Genomic DNA, 20,657 nt, shown 5'->3' with positions numbered 1-20,657 from the left:
GCTCTTTAAAAGTGTATGTGAGTGTGTGTATGGTATATATCATGTATATAATTTAATTCTTTTAAAGTTCTTTCTGAAACTAGTGAAAAGCCATATTCATTTCCTTTTATGCTTGTGAAAATCTTATTTAAATTATTCTCTTTATTAAATATCCATGAGAGTTGAATAAAACATGGTCCTATATTATTAATTTATCTTTTATTATACTGTGGCTTTAATATCATTAAGAAAAGTTGATGTCACCCTCAAGGCCAGAATTTTTGCTGATTATTGCTGGTTGGTTTCAGAATTTAAAAAGCAGGATCTTTATTAAAAGTCTGGTATAGTTATACACTTTTGTTGTTGTCGTTGTTAAAACCAATCAACTTAGATTATAGGTATGATAGGGAAAAAGTGAAATCTTTATGATATTGGATAGACTGGAGTTAGATAAACAAATAATTCAACATTTAGGCAGTTACAGATAAGTAGGAAAAATACAGAGTTCTAGCACTTGAAAATCCATTCTTCCTCCTTATTTTCTAATGGCAGTTTTAGCAGTCTGCATCATGAATGCACAGGTGCATTCAGAGCTATGAGCTTTCTGCTCTTAGGCAGATTATTCAGAGACAATTTTAGTAACATATACCTAAGTAAACACAAGCCAACCTGGTCTAAGGAATAATGAAAGGTTTTACCATGATGGTCATTTTTAGTGTAACCTAACTAAGGTTAACTATTAAATATTTTGATATATTCTCTGTGGAACTAACTGATCTGTTGACTACTGTTCTCTAGTCTTTTTTGATGGCCCTAAATGTTACTGGTGTAATATACATGGGTATAACTTGTATTTATTTTTTTAATTATTTATTTCTTTGAAAGGATAGAAATGCCAATAGACTATAGTTGTTTATCAAAATAACCCAAGCCTAGCAGGCGTGGCTCAGTAGATTGAATGTTGCCCCCATGGACTGAGAGGTCCCGGTTCGATCCCTGGTCAGGGCACACGCCTGGGGTGTAGGCACACGCCTGGGGTGTAGGCTCGATCCCCAGTAGAGGGCATGCAGGAGGCAGCCGATCAATATTTTGTTCTCACATTGATGTTTCTCTCTCTTTCCCTTCCTCTCTCGCTAAAAAAATCAATAAAATCATATAAAAAATAACCCCAAACTGATAAGTGAGAGATACTGCTAGAAAACAAAAAAATTTAATGTGCAAAAATGTTTGTTCATTTTGGGTTGATTAGAATTATAACAACACAAGAGGAAATAAAGTTGTAATATATCACAGTCAATAATGGGACCTTTAGAGTTTGGAACAGGACTAGACTTAGATTCAAACCCTGACCCAACAACTTAAAAATGATTGTGACCTAAGGTCAGTTATTTAAAACCCATTTGTAGCTAATTTTTCCTATCTTTAATAAAAACAACATAATCATAGTACCTATTGCAGTGGATATATATTTTTTTAATCCTTACTCGAGGACATTTATTCCATTTTTTGTCCAGATAGAGTGGGAGGAAGAGAGAGAGAGAGAAACATCGACGTGAAAGGGATACATCAAGTGGTTGCCACCCGCACGACCCAACCAGGGCCGGGGACAAACTGCAACTGAGGTACGTGCCCTTAGCCAGAACCGAACCCAGGTCTCTCTGGACCACTCTAACCGCTGAGCCAAACTGGCCAGGGTGATATTTTAAAGGCTTATATGAGATCATGTGTACAGATTTCTTGGCAAGTAGCTGATGCATAGTGACTTCAGTAAATAAGAGATATTTCTATCTTTCTAAAAGTAGGTATTCCAAATTAATTTTAACTGTGAATAACACAATTTGATTGTATTGCTATCTGCACATTCAAATAAATACAAAAAGCAATTACTTTGGAGCTAAAAATGAAAGCCTCTGTGATTATGGTTTTGAAACAGCTTTTAGGTTGATTTCTCAGTTTTCATTTATCTTTACTGATCTTGGGAAGCTTTTCGCAAACGTACATGTATATTCTATTCAGTATATTCCACAGTCAGATGATTGGTACTAGTGAGTGATTATTTCTTGAAATAATCTCATTACTGTGATTTATATGACAACTTCTAATTTGCCTCTCTTTCCCATTTAAACAAATTTTCAGATCTCTCGTGGAAGAGGAAGACCAACACATGAAATTGTCCCTTGGAAGCAACGAAATGGGTCTCTCGTCCCATTTGCAGTCTTCCAAAGCAGGAGCCACACGCATCTTTACCAGCAATACCCACAGTTCTGTGGTGTTACAGGTAATCTAAACTGTCCTTTTTGTGGTCTTTACATAGCTTTAGAAAGTACCCAGGGTTTTTGTGGTGTGAGATGTTAATATTGGGGAGATTGTGCACATTTGGGGACAGGGTTATAGGAAAACTCTCTATACTTTCTGCCCAAGTTTGTTGTGAACCAAAAACTCTAAAAAAATAAGTGTATTAATTTTAAAAAAGCAAATAAACAATAGAGGAGAAACTTTGAGGGGAAAACTGTATACCTTCCTGGTATTAAAAAAATCCCCAGAGTTTATTCTTTGTTTTGTTTGTGTAAAGGAGGTCTTGCTGTCATGCCACTTAAAGAATATTGTATCTGGCAACATTAACTTTTCATTATGTCTCAGCCAACATAAATATCACAAAGTCCCTACACTAAATGTTCTAGTTCTTCACTCACAACTTATTTTACTGTCACCTTTATCATAGTTCTAAAGGTTGTATTTATTTGGTGTCACAACTCACATTGACAATATGAGGACTGCTGGATGCAAATACACTGATAGATGTAAGAAGTAATAACTTACATCAAAGGAGAGGACAGAAAAACAATAGAAAGCCAAAAGAACACACAGAACTGCGATGTGGAGGTATTTAGCATTGGAATAAGGAGTCCAAGTACTTCTGACCCTTGTGGACACTCCCTGACCTCTGGGGGTATTGCTGATTTGGAGCATCATATTATACTGGATGTTCATAACTGTCTTCTATAGTTAAATTTTATCCGTGTTCTCTGTTTAGTAAGATAAGAAAAATAAATCTTTCTAAATGTATGTTTAAAAGAAATCTTCCTAGGTGAATTTGTAAATGTATCTAAATGTGTCTGGTCAAGTACCATTATAATAATGCAGTATGTATATAGTGCAAAGTATAGCATTAGTATAATATATAGGTACCATGGTGAGAGAAGGCTTATCCTTGCTGTGTGGCCTTGCTGTGTTATGTAATTTCCCTGGGCTTCGTTTTTCTTATCTCCAAAATACGATTATTGACTAGGGGATCTCTAAATTCCCTTATAGTTCCCATCTGTGTGAATCAGTGAGATCATGTTTTTCCAATGTTTCAGTTTCTAATGGGAGCTGGTTTTTAGGATTCATTGTTCTGAGAGGGTCAGGAAGGAAACAATTTCTATCTCTTGGCATCTTAATTCTATGTAAATGGTTTAATTGTTTTTTTGTTTGTTTGTTTGTTTTTAAGGCTATGGGAGAAGAGAATAATGGGTCAAATAGAGAGGAGAAGCATGAGAGGAAGTTTTTGTTGTTGTTGTTGTTGTTATATTAAAGTACTCTCTCTAAAGAAAATACAAAGAAACCCATATATCCCTTTACTACTATACTTCTGCCTTATTCATGACCATAGTCATGTGTTAATGCCAATTTTTGTGGTTGTGCTATTTTGTTTTTTGTTAGTTCTCACCCAAGGATATTCTTCCATTGATTTTTAGAGAGAGTGGAAGAGAGAGAGAGAGAGAGAGAGAGAGAGATATCAATGTGAGAGAGATACATGGACTGGTTGCCTCCTGCATGACCCTGACCAGGCCGGAGATCAAACCTGCAACCCAGGTATGTGCCCTTGATGGGGAATTGAACCAGCAACCCTTCAGTCTATGGGCCGATGTTCTAACTGCTTAGTCAAACCAGCCAGGACTGGTTCTGCTAATTTTTAAAATGTACTTTAAACCAAATAACGAGGACCACTACAGTGCAGTGAAACAGATTTAGAGTACTGGTTCTCAAATTTTAGTGTGTGTCAGAATCACAAGGAGGAAGGCTGTTAAAACAGTGCAAACTGGTCCCCACTCCCAGAAATGTGCATTTTTAGTAAGTTCCCAGGTGATACTGTAGGTCTAAGGAACATACTTTTAGAACCAGTGTTCTATAGGCAAAGTCAGTCTTCCACCAGGAGAGGTGACCTCTTCCTTTTCCTCTTTATATCATATGGTGATAAGTTAATGTTATAATGGGGAAACAATGGAATTACCTTAAATATCTATCCATAGGAAAATGACTACCTAAATTACGTTGCATCAACAATGTAGTAATGTGCAGTCACTAAAAAGTGAAAGATAGATCTGTATGTATTGAATGGATAGACTATATCAAATGAAAAAAGTAAGAGGACGATTGTGCTATAGCCATACAGTGGAATATTATTCAGCTACATAAAAGAATGAAGTACTGGAACATGTTACACACAGATGAACCTTGATAACATTATGCTACATAAAAGAAGTTAGTCACAGAAGGCCATGTATTAAATTATTTCTTTATATGAAATGTCCAGAATTGGAAACCAATAGAAGCAGAAAGGGGACTAGTGGTTGCTTAGGGGTGGAGAAAATGTGAGGATTCAAGGGTGATAGCTAAAGAATACAGTTTTTTTTTTTTTTTTAGGGGATGAAAATATCCTAAAATTGATTGTGGAGATGGTTGCCCATATTATCTGTGAATAAACTAAAAACAACTGAATTGTACACTTTTAATAGGTGAATTTTATGGTTAGCTGCATCTCAATAAAGTTATTAAAATAGTAACGGGTCAATATATATTCTATAATCCCATCCATTTGTAGAAAAATACACAATATTCTTACATATACATGAATGTTAATGCATAACAAAAGGTTTTGAAGCATTAGAGAGGCTGGTGAATGATATCTTACACTTTGTGCTCTGTATAACCCCCCCCCCCCCCCCCCGCACTGTTTAATTTGTTTTACAATGGAAATATTTTTGCATATTACCTTTGTAATTAAAATATATATGATGGTCAACAAAACAAATGTAGCTGGGTCTTAGAACCCTTAGCTCTGTCATGTTTTAGCTCAGTCTTTGATGGTCCTGGCTGATGGTAGGAATGGTGATGTAAAAGTAACCTGAGAGTGTATTAAGTGAAGATAATCTTTCCTAAAATGATTTTTTTACATTCTGATATTTTCTGTGGTGGTGTAAAATTACCAATTTATAGTGCTTTTGAAAAACTTTGTATATTCTTTTTATAAGTCTATTAAAATTATATTCTCACAAACGGAAATCATTAAGTACAAGCACTAACAGGGACCATTTTTTTTTTTTTTTTGTATTTAATCTTAGATGTATGGTTGCTAACGGAATGAACTAGAAAAGTGTTTAATGTGTAAATGCTACCATTGTTTTAAAATTAGCAATCACACAAACTTAAGCTTCAAAAGGCATTGAAAGTAGCTGTCTGTCAAGGGATCAGATCCGTGGGGAGAGGCTGTTTTAAGAAGTCTCACGCTGAAGAATTACCCACTGCATAACTGTAATGGAAAGGACATATGTTTAGGACATAACTGGAATCCTAGTTTTACCACTTAGCAGCTAGGTATGTGACCTTGGGGAATTCATTTATCCTCCTTGGGCCAGCTTCCTTATCTGTAATGTAGGTAAGAGATATGAGGATTAAATGTGACAATTTATGTGAAAGTAAGGTGTATAATTTATTTTCTTTCCATTTGAGCCAAACAGGGAAGGTTTTAGAGAAAATGTAGCTGATCAGAAGTGATGGATTTTCCAAATAAAGTGTCTATCTGGTGGGCTTGATCTGCTGTAACAGATTAGTCGTCTCCATTAAATAGGCTTTACAATCTAGGCTGTCAAAGAAAGTGCCTGGAAAGAATTTTGATACTTAATAGACTTCGATTCCTAGAACCTCCAACAAATCTCAGGAGAATCCATGATGGAATTAGCAGTGTAAAATACTTTTATTTAAGTAAGAAAGATTAAGTAGCATTTGCTTAAGTAGTAATTGGTAAAAACCAAGGATTATTTCATTTTCCTTACTCCTTTCCCATTACTCTAGTTGTGCGTACTTATGGAAAACTTTCATCCTTTGACTTCATTTTGTTACCAAGGTTATCAACATCTTTCTTTTGCTACCCAATCCTATGGTAATTCATTGAATGAAACCCTTCCTAGCACCTTCATTGCTTAAAAAAAAACAAACAGATTTATGGAGATACAATTTATATACCATGTATTCACCCATTTAAAGTGTACAATTCAATGGTTTTTAATATATTCATAGGGTTTTGAAGATATCACCACAATCCATGTAGAACATTATCATCCCCTCAAAGAGAAACCTTGTATTCATTAACAGTCACTCCCCACTTACTCCCAATCCCTTCCCCAACCCTAGGCAAGCATTAATCTACCCACTGTCTCTATAGATTTGCTTATTCTGAGCATTTCATATTAATAGAATTGTACTAGTTTCTTTTACTTAGTGACTAGTTTCTTTTACTTAGCATAATGCTTTCAATGTTCATCTACATTGTAGCATGCATCAGTACTTCTGTCCTTTTTATGACTGAATAATATTCCATGCCACTTTTTAAAATCCATTCATCCATTGATGGACATTTGGGATATTTCAACTTTTTGGTTATTATCAATAATGCTACTGTGAACATTCATGTACAAGTGTCTGTGTGGATGTGTTTTCATTGATCTTTCATGGATACCCAGGAATGGAATTGGTGAGTCATATAGTAATTCTATCCTAATTTTTTAAAGAACTTCCAGAGTGTTTTCCAAAGTATCTGCACCATTTCACATTCCCATGGGCAGTGCATGAGAGTTTCAACTTTTCCATATTCTTGCCAACATTTATTTTGTCTTTTTGGTGATAGCTATACTAGTAGGTGTAATGTGCTATCTTGTGGTTTTGATTTGTGTTTCCCTGATTGCTAATGATGTCGAGCATCCTTTCATTTGTGCTTATGGCCATTTCTATATCATCTTTGAAGAACTGTTTATTCAGATCCTTTGCCCAGTTTTTGATTCGGTTATTTATCTTTTTATTATTCAGTTGGAAGAGTTCTTTTTATAGTTTAGGTACAAATTTCTTTTCAGACACATGATTTAAAAGTATGATCTTTCAGCACCTTTGATTTTATTGTCCTTGTTGTTCTCCATAACTCCAGTCTTGCCAATCTCTAATCCACTATCCATTCAGTGATATAATTTTTGCTTCTGCTTTACTTTAGTAGAGTTAATAAGACAGATACTCAAGGCAAATGCCTGGAAAACTTCTTATTTTTCACTAGTCTCTATACATATATTATTGTTTCACACTTTGGTGTCTTTGCACCTATTTCTTCTCCCTGAAGTGCCCATATTTTACTTTTTCTGTCTTGTAAACCCTATTCATTCATAATGATCCAGCTTAAATGGTAAGTGGTTAAATTGGAGTTCTAGTTTTAGCCTAATCTTATGTCCTTCTCACAACAGTTATTTAGTGTGTAATCTTGCAGAGTGAGATTTCTTAAAAACTATCTCTCCCCATGGATCTGTTGCCCTGACAGCTACTTTCAATGCCTTTTGAGAAGGCAATTGATCAATGTTTCTCTGGAGTTTTTGTGACCCAGGCACAGTAATGGCTTCTTCAATTCCTTCCTCTTAGTCCCTGTTACTATCACCTACCTGTGAGATCCCAAGATCTAAGATCTAATTTGTTGTCTCTGTATGCCTATGATCCACTGCTGGGGTACATGGTGAATGCTTAGTAAGTGTCTACTATTATTGTTGTTGTTATTTGTTATTAACATTATTATTATAATCAAAAGAGATAATACTTATAAAGAACTTAGCCCATTACCTTACACAGAAGAAGTCAATGCTTTAACTACTTTTATTGGTATTATTTGTGGAATAAGAGAAATTGGATGGCAGTTATACATCACTTTCATATATACTTGTCTCATTGATACTGGAAATAATGTTGTGAGGGAGAAAAGGCAAGAATAATTATCTTTATTTTATAAATTAGGAAACTGAAACTCAGGGAGGTTAAGAGGCTTGCCCAAATTACTTAGCCAGCAAGTGACAAAAACTAAAACTTGAGCACAGGTTTTCTAACTGTAAATTTGTATTTATATTTCTTCTGATCTTGTTCTAAATTGTGGTACCTTTTTAAATATAATGTCTTGCCCTTGCTGGTGTGGCTTAGTTTGTTGGGCATCATCCCATGCACTAAAAGGTTGTTGGCTCCATTCCTGGTCAGGGCACATGCCCGGGTTGCAGGCTCAATCCCTAGTGGAGGGTGTGCATGAGGCAGCTGATCGGTGTTTATCTCTCACATTGCTGTTTGTCTCACTCTCTCTCTAAAGAACAATAAAGATATTAAAAATATAATGTCTGTAAATACTAAGTTTTCATTGACTATAAATATAAAAACATGTATTAGCAAAGGCTAAAAGATAATTTTGCATGAATGCTGTAATAAATATTCTATTCTTAATAGAAATAGCAGAATTATGCAGAATGTTTTCCTGCCTGCTTGACCTTCTACCCCTCCCCTGTCAAAATTAGAAACAAACAAGCAAGCAAACAAACAAACAAAACAGAGAAAAAATGTTAACTGCCATTTGGAAGCATTCTTGTAAGGACAAGGAGGCCATAACTAGAGAACCATGCTTCAGCTAATGGTAGTGTATATTAATTGTATAATACTTAACCTAAATGGAAACAAATAATTTCCTGATAATTGGCTATGCTTAGTCAAACTTATAAAGCTTGAAAATGCCTCTCTCTCCAAATGTATAAGCTCCTAATTGGCATTTTCCCCTGTTGTGATTGGTATCAGATTGCTCTTCCCATACTTTCCCCCATTTTATCTATTGATGTTCTCTGTCCAATTTTAGTTGTGAAGTCAATGAAAGGTATCATTTTATAGTCTCAAATTATTAGGATGCAATATAATGTTAAATAAATGGGTTATCATTCGACCAATGTGGCTCGGTGGTTGAGCATCGACCCATGCACGAAGAGGTCGCCAGGCCGATTCCCAGTCAGAACACATGCCCAGGTTTTGGCCCTGATCCCCAGTGTGGGGCATGCAGGAGGCGGCCTGTTGATGTTCTCTCTCATCAATGTTTCTATCTCTCTCCCTCTCATTTCCTCTGTCTGTAAAAAATCAATAAAGGGAAAAAAAAAGAAAGAAAGAAAAAAATGGGTCATCCCAAAAGCCTACGCAAATTAACTCGTGTCACCAACATTATCCTAAGTAAACATTTGGGTTACTGATAATGTTATGTTGATACACTCTACTCAATTTTAAAACTTTATGATCTTAAGATAAACAAGTTAAAAATATATTTTATAATATACACATGTATTATAGAATTGTACATTTGAAACTTATATAATGTTATTAACCAATGTCACTGCAATATATTTAATTTCATAAGAAAGGGAGGCATAATGATTTTAGGATAAGTTATATTTTATAAAAGAAGAGCTCACCCTGGCCAGGTAGCCAGGTAGCTAAGTTGGTTACAGTTTAGTCCTGATACACCAAGGCTTGTGGGTTTCATCCTCTGGTCAGGGCACATACATGAATCAACTAATTAATGCATAAGTAAATGGAACAACAAATCCATGTTTCTCTCTCTCTTTCTCTCTCTGTATGTCTCTCTTCCCCCTTCCTCTCTCTCTAAAAAAAAGAAAAAGAATTAAAAAAAGAAAAGCTCAAATAATCTAAATTGTTGAAGTTTTTATTAAAATGATAATTTTAATTTCTTTGTTTCAGTTTCCCAAATGGCAGCTAGAATATAGAGAAATAAGCATATCATTTTTCTTGGGGATAACTCTTTGGGTAATCAGGTTAGGTTACAATAGGTCAATAGGTTATTTGAATACTTCTGAGTGTGTATCTTTAATTTATAAGTTGGAAGAGAGTTTACCATCTTTCCTTTTCGATCACTTTAGTCTATTATTGCCCTGATCTCTTAAATGAGTTTTTTGTTGTTTAGCAAGTGTTGAAGTGATAGAGAGGACTAGCACATACAAACTGAGAGTCAAATATGCTGTGTAATACAGAATTGCAATTTCTGATGGTTTGTTGCTAGTATATAGTAATGCAGTTTGTTATTGATCTTGTATTTTACAACCTTGATAAACTGGCTTATTAGTTCTAGCAGCTCTTTTTGTTGATTCTTTAAGATTTTCTACATAGAAAATAGTTTTGCCTATAAATAAAGATATTTTTATTTCTTCCTTTCCCATGTGATGCCTTTTATTTTATTTTCTTGTCTTACTGTACTGGGTAGGAGCTTCAGAAAGAAATGTTGAATAGAGGTGTTTAGAGTGTACATTCTTGCTTTGTTCCTGATATTAGGAGGGAAATAATTTATTCTTTGACCATTAACTATGATGTTAGCTATAGGTTTGAGAAAGTTCTGTTCTATTCCTAGTTTGCTGATTTTTTTTTTTTTACTTAGAAATGGATGTTGGATTTTGGATTTTGTCACATGCTTTTTTGTACTTATTGAGTGTGTGTTATCACTTTTTTAGTCTGTTAGTATTGCAAATTCTATTGACTGATTTTTGAATGCTAAATCAACCATATATTGTAGCAATAAATCCTACTTGGTCATCATGTATTATCTCTTTCATATATTATTAAATTTGATTTGCTAAAATTTTGAGAATTTTTGCATCTATGCTCATGAGGGATTTTGGTCTTAGGTTTCTTTTCTTTGTCTGGCATTGGTAGAGCAATAATGCCAGTCTTGTAGAATGAGTTGGGACTTATTCCTGCTTCTTGATTTTCTTAATGTGTTTGTATACAATTGATGTTATTTCTTCCTTAAATGTTTGGTAGAATCCACCAGTGAAAATTTAGTTTTATAGTGGATATATGGCTATTCAGGTTATTTATTTATTCTAGAGTAACCTTTGCTATCTTGTATCTTTCAAGGAATTTGCTCATTTCAACTAAGTTGTCAAATTTTTTGGCATGCAGTTGTTCAGATTTCCTTGTTATCCTTGTAATATCTATACAAACACTAGTGATATCACCTCTCTTAATTCTAGTATTGGTAATTTGTGTTTTCTCTCTTTTTTGCTTTAGTCAATGTGGCTAGAGTTTTATCAGATTTACAGATCTTCTCAAAGAAACAGCTTTTAGTTTTATTGCTTTTTCTCTATTTTTATGTTATATAAGTCACTAATTTCCACTCTGATCTTTATTATTTCCTTTCTTCTGCTTAAGTTGGGATTAATTTGCTCCTCTATTTTTAGTTTCTTAAGGAGAAATCTGAGATCTTTCACCAGACTGATAATAAATATTCTTTGTTCTGAAATCTATTTTGTCTCATATTATAGTCATGCCAGGTTTCTTTTAATTAATGTTAACTTAACATACCTTTTGCTATCTTTTTACCTTTAGTTTTTTAAATTATAATACTGTAAAATATATTTTTATTAGTCTATATATTTATGACTTTTAACAAATATATTGTTTCATCTAATCACCACCGCAATTATGATACTAGACTGTTTCATTACCCTAACATACTCTCTTGTTACCCTTGGTAGTTATAATCATCCCTACCTCTAAACTCTAGAAACTACTGATCTATTGTCTGTCACTGTATTTTATTTTTGTTTTTGAAAATTTAAGTGGCATCATACAGTCTGTAATTTTTTGATATTGGCTTTTATTTATCTAATATCTTTGAGATCCATTTCCTTTGTTATGTGTATAAACAGTTCATTAATGTTTGAGCAGTATTCCATGGTATGGGTCTCTTTTGCACACTCCTCTGTCTCCATCATCTCTTGAGTTCTTTCCATTTCCCTGGGGTTCTCTTTTTTATCCTCTGCCTCAAATCTGGGGCTTTATTTATCCTTCTTTGCTATACAGTTACCATAACTGAACCCATATCCTGGTCCAAGTACAGAGAGGTATTCACTGTACAGGAACTATTGCAATTCCTCTGATCAAAGAGGAAGATTTATTTCCCTCAGAATTTTAGATATTTGCTGTCCCCACTGCTACTGTTTTCACAACCACTGCTTTGGAATTCCCTGAGGATTGAGGCTTAAAAGAGCAGAAAAAAATAAAATGGATTTTCTTTACTCTCTTTGAACTTTAAGAATACACTTTCCTGCTCTAGAAGCCAGAAATAGAGCTTTCTCTGTTCCCAGATAACTGCCTCCAGGTTACATGATGCCTTAAATTTAGCCCAGAGTATATTGGGGGAATAAAGTAGAGGGGGTAGAAAGGAAGACCTAACTTCAATTTGGTGGTCCTTTGCATTGTAATTTCTTCCCCAATCTTCTACTATCATTAACATATTTTATATTCACATTTTGTCAAATCCTCACCCAATGATATGTTTTTATTGATTTTTAGAGAGAGAGGAAGGAGGGAGGGAAGGAGGGAGAGAGAGAGAGGGAGAGAGAGAGAGAGAGGGGGAGAGAGAGAGAGAGAGAGAGAGAGAGAGAGAGAGAGAGAGAGAGAGAGAATCGATCTGAAAGGGAAACATGGATCAGTTGCCTCTTGTATGTTCCCTGACCAGGGATGAAACCCACAACCTAGGTATGTGACTTGACCAGGAATCGAACCTGCAATCTTTTGGTGTACAGGATGACAACAATCCAACTGAGCTACCAGTCCAGGGCTGTATTTACTTACTTTTTTGTGAGGTAGAACCAGGGCAGCATTTTCTATGACAAACTTTTCCCCAGTACTGAGGCAAATTCTTTTGAGTATTCTACCTCAAGCTCCAGAATTATAAGGTTTCCACCCCTGTGGTTTGGATAGGAAATATTCTCAGCCCTTTCTGAGCCTTGGAGAGTGTTGTTTGTGTTCTCTGTGGATGGTTCTTTCCCCAGACAAATACATTTATCAGAACTCTTCTGAATCATTGAGGAGGACTGTTTTTAGATTTCTGTCACACTCTGTGCAGATCTCTCCTCTTGTATTCTGCCCTACAAACATAGCTGCCTTAACCTCCCCAGACTCTCAATCATGGGAAGATACCAGACTTCACCTGAGTTCCTACTGCCTGTAACTGGAAACTCCAGGCAATAAGCAATCATGGGGCTCATCTGATTTGTTTCTCATCTTGCACAGATCCTTCTCCTTCATCCAGTCTTACACTTTTTTTTTCCATATATTTTGTCTGGTTTTAAGTTGTTTCAAGAGGTAAAATAAATCCAGTCCCTGTAACTTTCTGTGCTGGACACAGAAATCTATAGGATATAATTAAATGCTAACTTGTGAGACCCACTACAGGTGCCTAAATATTATAGAATTTTGATTAGTGATAACTTTACAGAGGTCAATATATTTTATTTAATTTATTAATTTTTACTTTTTATTTTATTTTATTTTATTTTATTTTTTTATCTTCACCCGAGGACATTTTTGCATTCATCTTCAGATAGAGCGAGAGGGAGAGACAGAGGAAGAGAGAGAGAGAAACATTGATGTGAGAGACATATCGAGTGGTTGCCACCCACACGACCCCAACCGGGACCTGGAACAAACTGCAACAGAGGCACGTGCCCCTAGGGGGAACTGAACCCAGTCTCTCTGGACCACGGGCCGATGCTCTAATTGCTGAGCCAAAGCGGCCAGGGTATTTTTATTGTTGAAAGTATTATAGAAGTCCCTCTTTTTTCCCCATTGATCCCCTCCTTCCTGCTCCCACCCCCTCTTGCTTTCCCAAACCTAATGTCTGTGTCAATTGGTTGTGCATATACACATATAAGTTTTTTGGTTTATCTCTTCTCACCCTTCCCATTACCCATCCCTCTGAGGTTTGTTGGTCTGTTCCTCTGAGGTTTGTTAGTCTGGGAATCTTTTGGTAGACAGCTTATTTTATTCATTATGCTCCACAAATAAGTGAGCTCATGTGGTACTTGTCTTTTCCTGACTTTTCTTTTTCTGACTGGCTTATTTCGCTTTGCGTAATACTCTCCAGGTCCCTCCACGTTGTCTCAAAGGATAAGATCCCTCCAGCTGCATAGTATTCCATTGTGTAAATGTACCACAGCTTTTTTATTCACTCATCTACTGATGGCCACTTGGGCTATTTCCATATCTTAGCAGTTGTAAATAGTACTACTACGAACATAGGGGTACATATATTCTTTCTGATTGGTGTTTCAGGCTTCTTAGGATATATTCCAAGAAGTGGGATCACTGGATCAAATGACAATTCCATTTTTAATTTTTTGAGGAAACACTATATTGTTTTCCATAGTGCCTGCACCAGTCTGCATTCTTACCTGCAACGTGCTAGAGTACCCTTTATTCCACATCCTTACCAGCATTTTTTGTTTGAGGATTTGTTGATAGCTGCCACTCTGGCAGGTGTGAGGTGATATCTCATAGTCATTTTAATGTGCATCTCTCTGATGATTAGAGATACTGAGCATTTTTTAATGTCTCCTAGCCATTGTATGTCATGTTTGGAGAAGTGTCTATTCAGGTCCTCTGCCCATTTTTTAATTGGATTGTAATCCTATTGAGTTGTATGAGTACTCTATATATTTTGGATATTAACCCCTTATCTGATGTATTGCTGGCAAATATGTTCTCCCAGAGTGAGTTTCCTTTACATTTTGATGCTAGTTTCTTTTACCATTGTCAGAGACTGGGGTTCCAAGGGGGATTTCAGTGGTGAGACACACAGGGTAAAGAAAGCATGCGGAGCCGATAACAGGAGGGATCAACAAATGGCAGAAGCATCTTTATTCCCAGCAGCGGCTGCCTCAGCAGCAGCTTTATTCAATACTTCTAACAACTTTCATAGTCTCCTGCAATGGATCGGGGTGGTGCGTGGCACATGCGTCCTAGGCTTTTGCTGTGTCATGCTTATGTAAGAAGGCAGAGTCTGGGCCTGCAGAGCCAGTTCCTGGATCATGCCCTGAACCATGGCCTCTGTCATCAACAGGCCAAGTTCCCAGGCCCCGACAGCCTGGCAGAAGCTTTTTAGTTTGATGTAGTCCCATTTATTAATTTCATCCTTTGTTTCTCTTACCCTAGGCAATGTATCAGTGAAAATTCCACTATGTGTGATGTCTGAGATTGTTCTGCTTACATTTTCTTCTAGGATTTTAATGGTTTCATGGGTTACATTTAAGTCTTTTGACCATTTTGAGTATATTTCTATGTATGGTGTAAGTTGGTGGTCTAGTTTAATTTTTTTTCATGAACCTGTCCAATTTTCTCAATACCATTTTTTGAAGGGATGGTCTTTTCTCCATTGTATGCTCTTGCCACCTTTGTCAAATATTAATTGAGCATATTGCCTTGGGTCCATTTCTGGGTTCTCTGTTCTGTTCCACGGGTCTATATGCCTGTTCTTGTGCCAGTACCTGGCTGTTTTGTTTACGATGGCTTTGTAGTAGAACTTGATATTTTTTATTGTGATCCCTCCCACTTTATTCTTCTTTTTTAAGATTACTGTGGCAAGTTAGGGTCTTTTATTGTTCCATATAAACTTTTGAAGTATTTGTTCTGGATCTATGGAATATGTTGTTGGTACTTTAATAGAGATTGCATTGAATCTGTAGATTGTTTTGGGTAGTGTGGACATTTTAATGATGCTGATTTTTCCAATCAATGAACATGGTATAAGCTTCCACTTTTTTATATCTTCCTCTGTTGCTTTTTTCGATGTCCTGTAGTTTTCTGAGAACAGGTATTTTACCTTCTTGGTTAATTTTATTCCTAGGATTTGTTGTTGTTGTTGTTGTTTGTTTGTTTGTTTTGGTACAGTGCTAAACGGGATTGATTTTGCTAATTTATCTTTCTGAGTGTTTATTATTGGTGTATAAGAATACCATTGATTTTTGGATATTAATTTTGTATCCTGCTACTTTGCCAAATTCTTTTATTAAATCTAATGGATTTTTGATGGATTCTCTAGGGTTTTCTATGTACAATATCATGTCATCTATGAATAATGACAGCTTCACTTCCTCCTTTCTGATTTGGATCCATTTTTTTTTTTTTTCTTGTGAAATTGCTGTGGCTAAGACTTCCAGTACTATGCTAAACAAGAGTGGTGAAAGTGGGCATCCCTTTCTTGTTCCTGTTCTTAAGGGAAATGCTTCTAGTTGTTGCCCATTGAGTATAATGTTGGCTGTAAGGTTTTCATATATGGCCTTTATTATGTTGAGATATGATTTAGCTATTTGACTTTGCTGAGTGTTTTTTGTTTGTTTGTTTTTTAGAAGAAAATGGGTGGTGGATTTTCTCAAATGCTTTCTCAGCATCTATTGATATAATCATATGGGTTTTATCTTTCATGTTGTTTATGTGGTATATCACATTTATTGATTTGCGAATATTATACCAGTCTTACATCCCTGAGATGAATTCCACATAGTCATGGTGAATTTTTTTTTTTTTTTTTTATGTATTGATGGATCCAATTTGGTAATACTTTGTTAAAGATTTTGGCATCTATGTTCATCAGGGATATTGGCATGTAGTTTCTTTCTTTGTAGTGTCTTTATCTGGTTTTGGAATCAGGATATGCTGGCCTCATGAAAATAATTTGGAAATCTTCCTTTTTCTTGCATTTTTTTGGAATAGTTTTAGGAGAATAGGTGTTAGTTCTTTTTTCAGTGTTCGGTAAAACTGTCCTGTGAAGCTTGACCTGGCCGGGGCTTTTCTTTGCTGGGAGTTTATTGATTACATCTGCAATTTCCTTAGTTGTTTTTTGTCTGTTTAAGTTTTCTCTTGCTTCCCAGTTCAGTTTTGGGAGACACTGTGATTCTAGAAATGTGTCCATTTTGCCTAGGTTGTCCAATTTGTTGGTGTATAATTGTTCATAATATTTGTTAACAATCCTTTGTATTTCTGTGGTATCAGTAGGTACATCTTCTCTTTCATTTCTGATTTTGTTTATTTGGTCCTCTTTCTTTGTTTCTTGGTGAGTCTAGCTAAAGGTTTTTCAATCTTATATATCTTTTCAAAAAATCAGCTTTTTGTTTCATTGATCCTTTGAATTTTTTTTTTAGTAATCTGTGTCATTTATTTCTGCTCTGACCTTTACTATTACTTTCCTTCTACTTGCCCTGGGGTTTTCCCTTTGTTTACTTTCTAGTTTTTTAAGTTACAGGGTTAGGTAGTCTTATTATAAATGTTTCTAGTTTCTTAAGGTAGGCCTGTAGTGTTATGAACTTCCCTTTCAGGACTGCATTCAATGCATCCAATAAATTTTGTTTTGTTGTGTATTCATATTCATTGATAAAGTTTCTTTATTTCTTCCTTAATCTCTTTGGTAACCCATTTATTGTTTAATAACATGATATTTAGCCTCCATGTGTTTGAATATTTTTGAGTGTTTTTATTGAAATTAATTTCTAGTTTCATGCCATTATGATCTGAGAAGATGCTTGATATGATTTCAGTCTTCTTGAACTTGTAGAGACTTAGTTTGTTTCCTAACATGTGGTCTATCTATGCGAATGTCCCATGTGCATTTGAGAAGAATATGAATTCTGCAGTTTGGGGGTATATTTCTTTGTAAATATTTCTTAAATTCATTGGATGTAGTGCATCATTTAGATTCTCTGTTTCCCTGTTAATTTTTTGTCTAAAGTTTCTATTCAGTGATGTCAGCGGGGATTGAAGTCCCCTGCTATGATTGTATTGCTGTAGATTTCTCCTTTGAAGTTCTCTAGAAGTTTTTAAAATATATTTTGGGGCTCCTGTATTGGGTGCATATGTTTACCAAGGTTATGTCCTCCTGTTGGAGAGATCCTTTCAGTATTATGTGTTGGCCTTCTCTGTCTCTTGTTATGGACTTCATTTTGAAGTCTAGTTTATCAGATATGAGTATTGGTACCCAAGCTTTGTTTTCCTTTCCATTTGCTTGAAAAATTTTTATCATACATCACTTTCAACCTGTGTGAGTCTTTTATGAGCTGGGTCTCCTGTTAACAACATATATATGAGTCATGCTTTCTTATCTAATCAGCTACTCTGTGTCTTTTAATTGTAGCATTTATTCCATTTACATTTAAGGTTATTATTGATATGTACTTATTTATTGCCATCTTTATTTTTTGTAGCTGTGTTCTCTCTCTCTTTCTTCTGCTTATTACAGTAGCCCTTTTAACGTTTTTTGGAGTGCTGGTTTGGTGCTAATATATTCTCTTAGTCTTTTTTTGTTTTGGAAGCTCTTTATTTTCCTTCTATTTTGAGGCATAACTTTGTTGGATAGAGTATTCTTAGATTCAGATCCGTTTTTTTCATTACGTTGAATACTTAATGTTTTTCCCTTCTGGTCTGTAGTATCTCTTTTGAGAAATCAGCTGGTAGCCACATGGAGGTTCTTTTGTAAGTAACCTTTTGCTTATCTCCTGCTGCCTTTAAGCGTCTTTCTTTGTGTTTAATTTTTGTCATTTTAATTGTGATGTGTCTTGGTGTGGGCCTCTTTGAGTTCTTCTTACTTGGTGCTCTCTGTGCTTCTTGAACTTGTATGTCCTTTTCCTTCACCATGTTAGGAAAGTTTCTGCCACTATTTCTTCAAATATATTCTCTAACCATTGCTCATTTTCTTCTTCTTCTGGTACTCTTATGATGACAATGTTGTACCATTTTATGTTGTCCCATAGCTTTCTTAAACTGTCTTCCTGTTTATTATTATTATTTTTTTGGTTCTCTGATTGTGTGATATTTTTTTATCTTGTCTTCTAATGCACTCACCTGATCCTCAGTTTTCTCTAATCTGCTTGTTATTGCTTTCAATGTTGTTATTATTTCTGCTTTGTCATTCTTCATTTCTGTTTGATGGTTTTTCATTTCCAATTGGTTGATTTTTATTGTTTATGTATCTTTATTCATGCTGTTGAGCTTCTTCCTAATCATACTCTGAACTCTGCCTGTGATATCTTGCTTAATTCTATTTTATTTATCCCTTCTTCTGTAGAATTCTCTTGTTCTTTCATTTTGGATTTGTTTCTTTGTTCTACCATTTTGGCTGTCTCAGCAGGTTTTCGAGCCTGCCACATTTTCCCTGTGATTGTGGCTCCCTCTACTGGGTTTGGCTGTGGATGGAAGGGACCATGTTAAACACCAATATCTAGTCTTACTGTTCTGGGTATATCTAGTCTCACTGTTCTGGGTAGAGTCACAGGCCAAGCAAAGATTTAGTTATCCCAGAACTTTATCCTGCAGGTTGACTATTAGTCTCAGTTCCTTAATGAACCTCAGGTTGAAGCCCTCAGCTGAGTGGAAAATTCATCAGGTGGGCAGGGTAAGAGGATTTCCAGTGTGTGTGGCAATTGCTTTCCCTTGGTTTAGAGTTGCTTTGAGAAGAAAGTGTTTTCTGCAGTGTGGGTTATTGGCTCAGTACAGGGATTGAGTCCTCAGCCTTCACAGTTGAATCCCCAGAGCCAGGACATCCAATGCTGAGAGTTAGGCCCAATGTTCAAAGCATTTAGAAACTTGGCTTGCTGGTACTTTTGGCTTTTAATGAGCCTCAAGTTAAACTTCTCTGGGCCAGGTGATACTATATTCCTGAGGGAGGGGCAGTTGCTTCTCTCCCAGGCTAAAGCTGCTCTGATGGGGCTACTTGACAGATGTGGCTGCTGGGGGATGGGGGAGTGGCTCAGCATAGGAACTCAGGTCTCAGCCTTCTCAGCTCTTTCCCCAGTGCCAAAAACCCCCGACTCTCCTCATACAGTGTTTGGTCCCAGGAATCCAGCTTGCTGATAGAGGCCATGGTTCAAGACATGACCCTAGAAGTGGCTGTGGAGGCACAGACCACATTATCGTTATATAAGCATGATACAGCGAAAGCTTAGGATGCATGCACCATGCACTCTTCTGTGCACTTCCCCGTGCAAAGTATCCCACCACACGAGTCTATAAAAGCTGTTAGCTGTAATGAATAAAGTTGCTGCGATTTCTTGATCCCTCCTGATGTTGGCTCTGTGTGCTTTCTTTACCTTGGGTATCTCACCACCGAACCCCCCCCCCCCTTGCCACCCCAGGTCTCTGACACACAGTTTCAGTTCAGTCTGCACTCACTCTGGTGGAGCCCAAGGTGAGTGGCTGTAGCTGTAATTTAATACACTGTCCCTTCAGGGAAGTGCCAGTGTTCCCTGCACCTCTCCCTGGTGGACAAAAGCTCGAGGTTATAACCCCCAACTTCTCAGAGGGAACTGTTCACAGCCAACACTGCCCTCAGCTGCTGCCCATGAGCATCCAGCCAGCCCTCTATTACCTCCGCACCTTCTACCCATCTTGATTTGGGGTCCTCTTTATGTGCTTGATTATAAGGGTTCTCTCCAGCTGCTCTTCAGTTGGCTTTTCCAGATGACTTGTGCTTATTTAGTTTTAATTCCAGTTTGGTTCTGGAAGACAGTCTGTGTAGCTTCCATTCACTCTGCCCCCATTTGGGATCTCCAGGAGGTCAATTAAAAATTTTAAATTTGCCCTGGCCAGCTTGGCTCAGCGGGTAGAGCATCGGCCTGCGGTCCAGAGGGACCCGGGTTCGGTTCCTGCTAAGGGCATGCACCTCGGTTGCAGTTTGTCGCCGGCCCTGGTTGGGTCGTGCGGGTGGCAGCCACTCAGTGTGTCCCTTTCACTGTTGTAACCCAGGA

General features: G+C 36.4%; 1 protein-coding gene across 4 annotated transcripts in view; it reads left to right on the top strand.

Annotated features, from left to right (window-relative positions):
• The window catches only part of KLHL13 (kelch like family member 13), a 308,520-nt gene that overhangs the window by 212,345 nt on the left and 75,518 nt on the right, over positions 1-20,657 (top strand). For all 4 annotated transcript variants that reach the window (XM_036270593.1, XM_036270594.1, XM_036270591.1 and 1 more), the window contains one exon: positions 2,116-2,257. In XM_036270593.1, coding sequence (XP_036126486.1) covers positions 2,116-2,257 — 142 coding nt within the window. The remainder of the gene's footprint in view (positions 1-2,115; positions 2,258-20,657) is intronic.

The sequence above is a fragment of the Molossus molossus genome, unplaced genomic scaffold (assembly GCF_014108415.1).
Source record: "Molossus molossus isolate mMolMol1 unplaced genomic scaffold, mMolMol1.p scaffold_m16_p_2, whole genome shotgun sequence".
NCBI classification, from domain to species: Eukaryota; Metazoa; Chordata; class Mammalia; order Chiroptera; family Molossidae; genus Molossus; species Molossus molossus.
The sequence above is the reverse complement of the archived record's forward strand: the minus strand, read 5'-3'. Positions and strand labels throughout refer to the sequence as shown.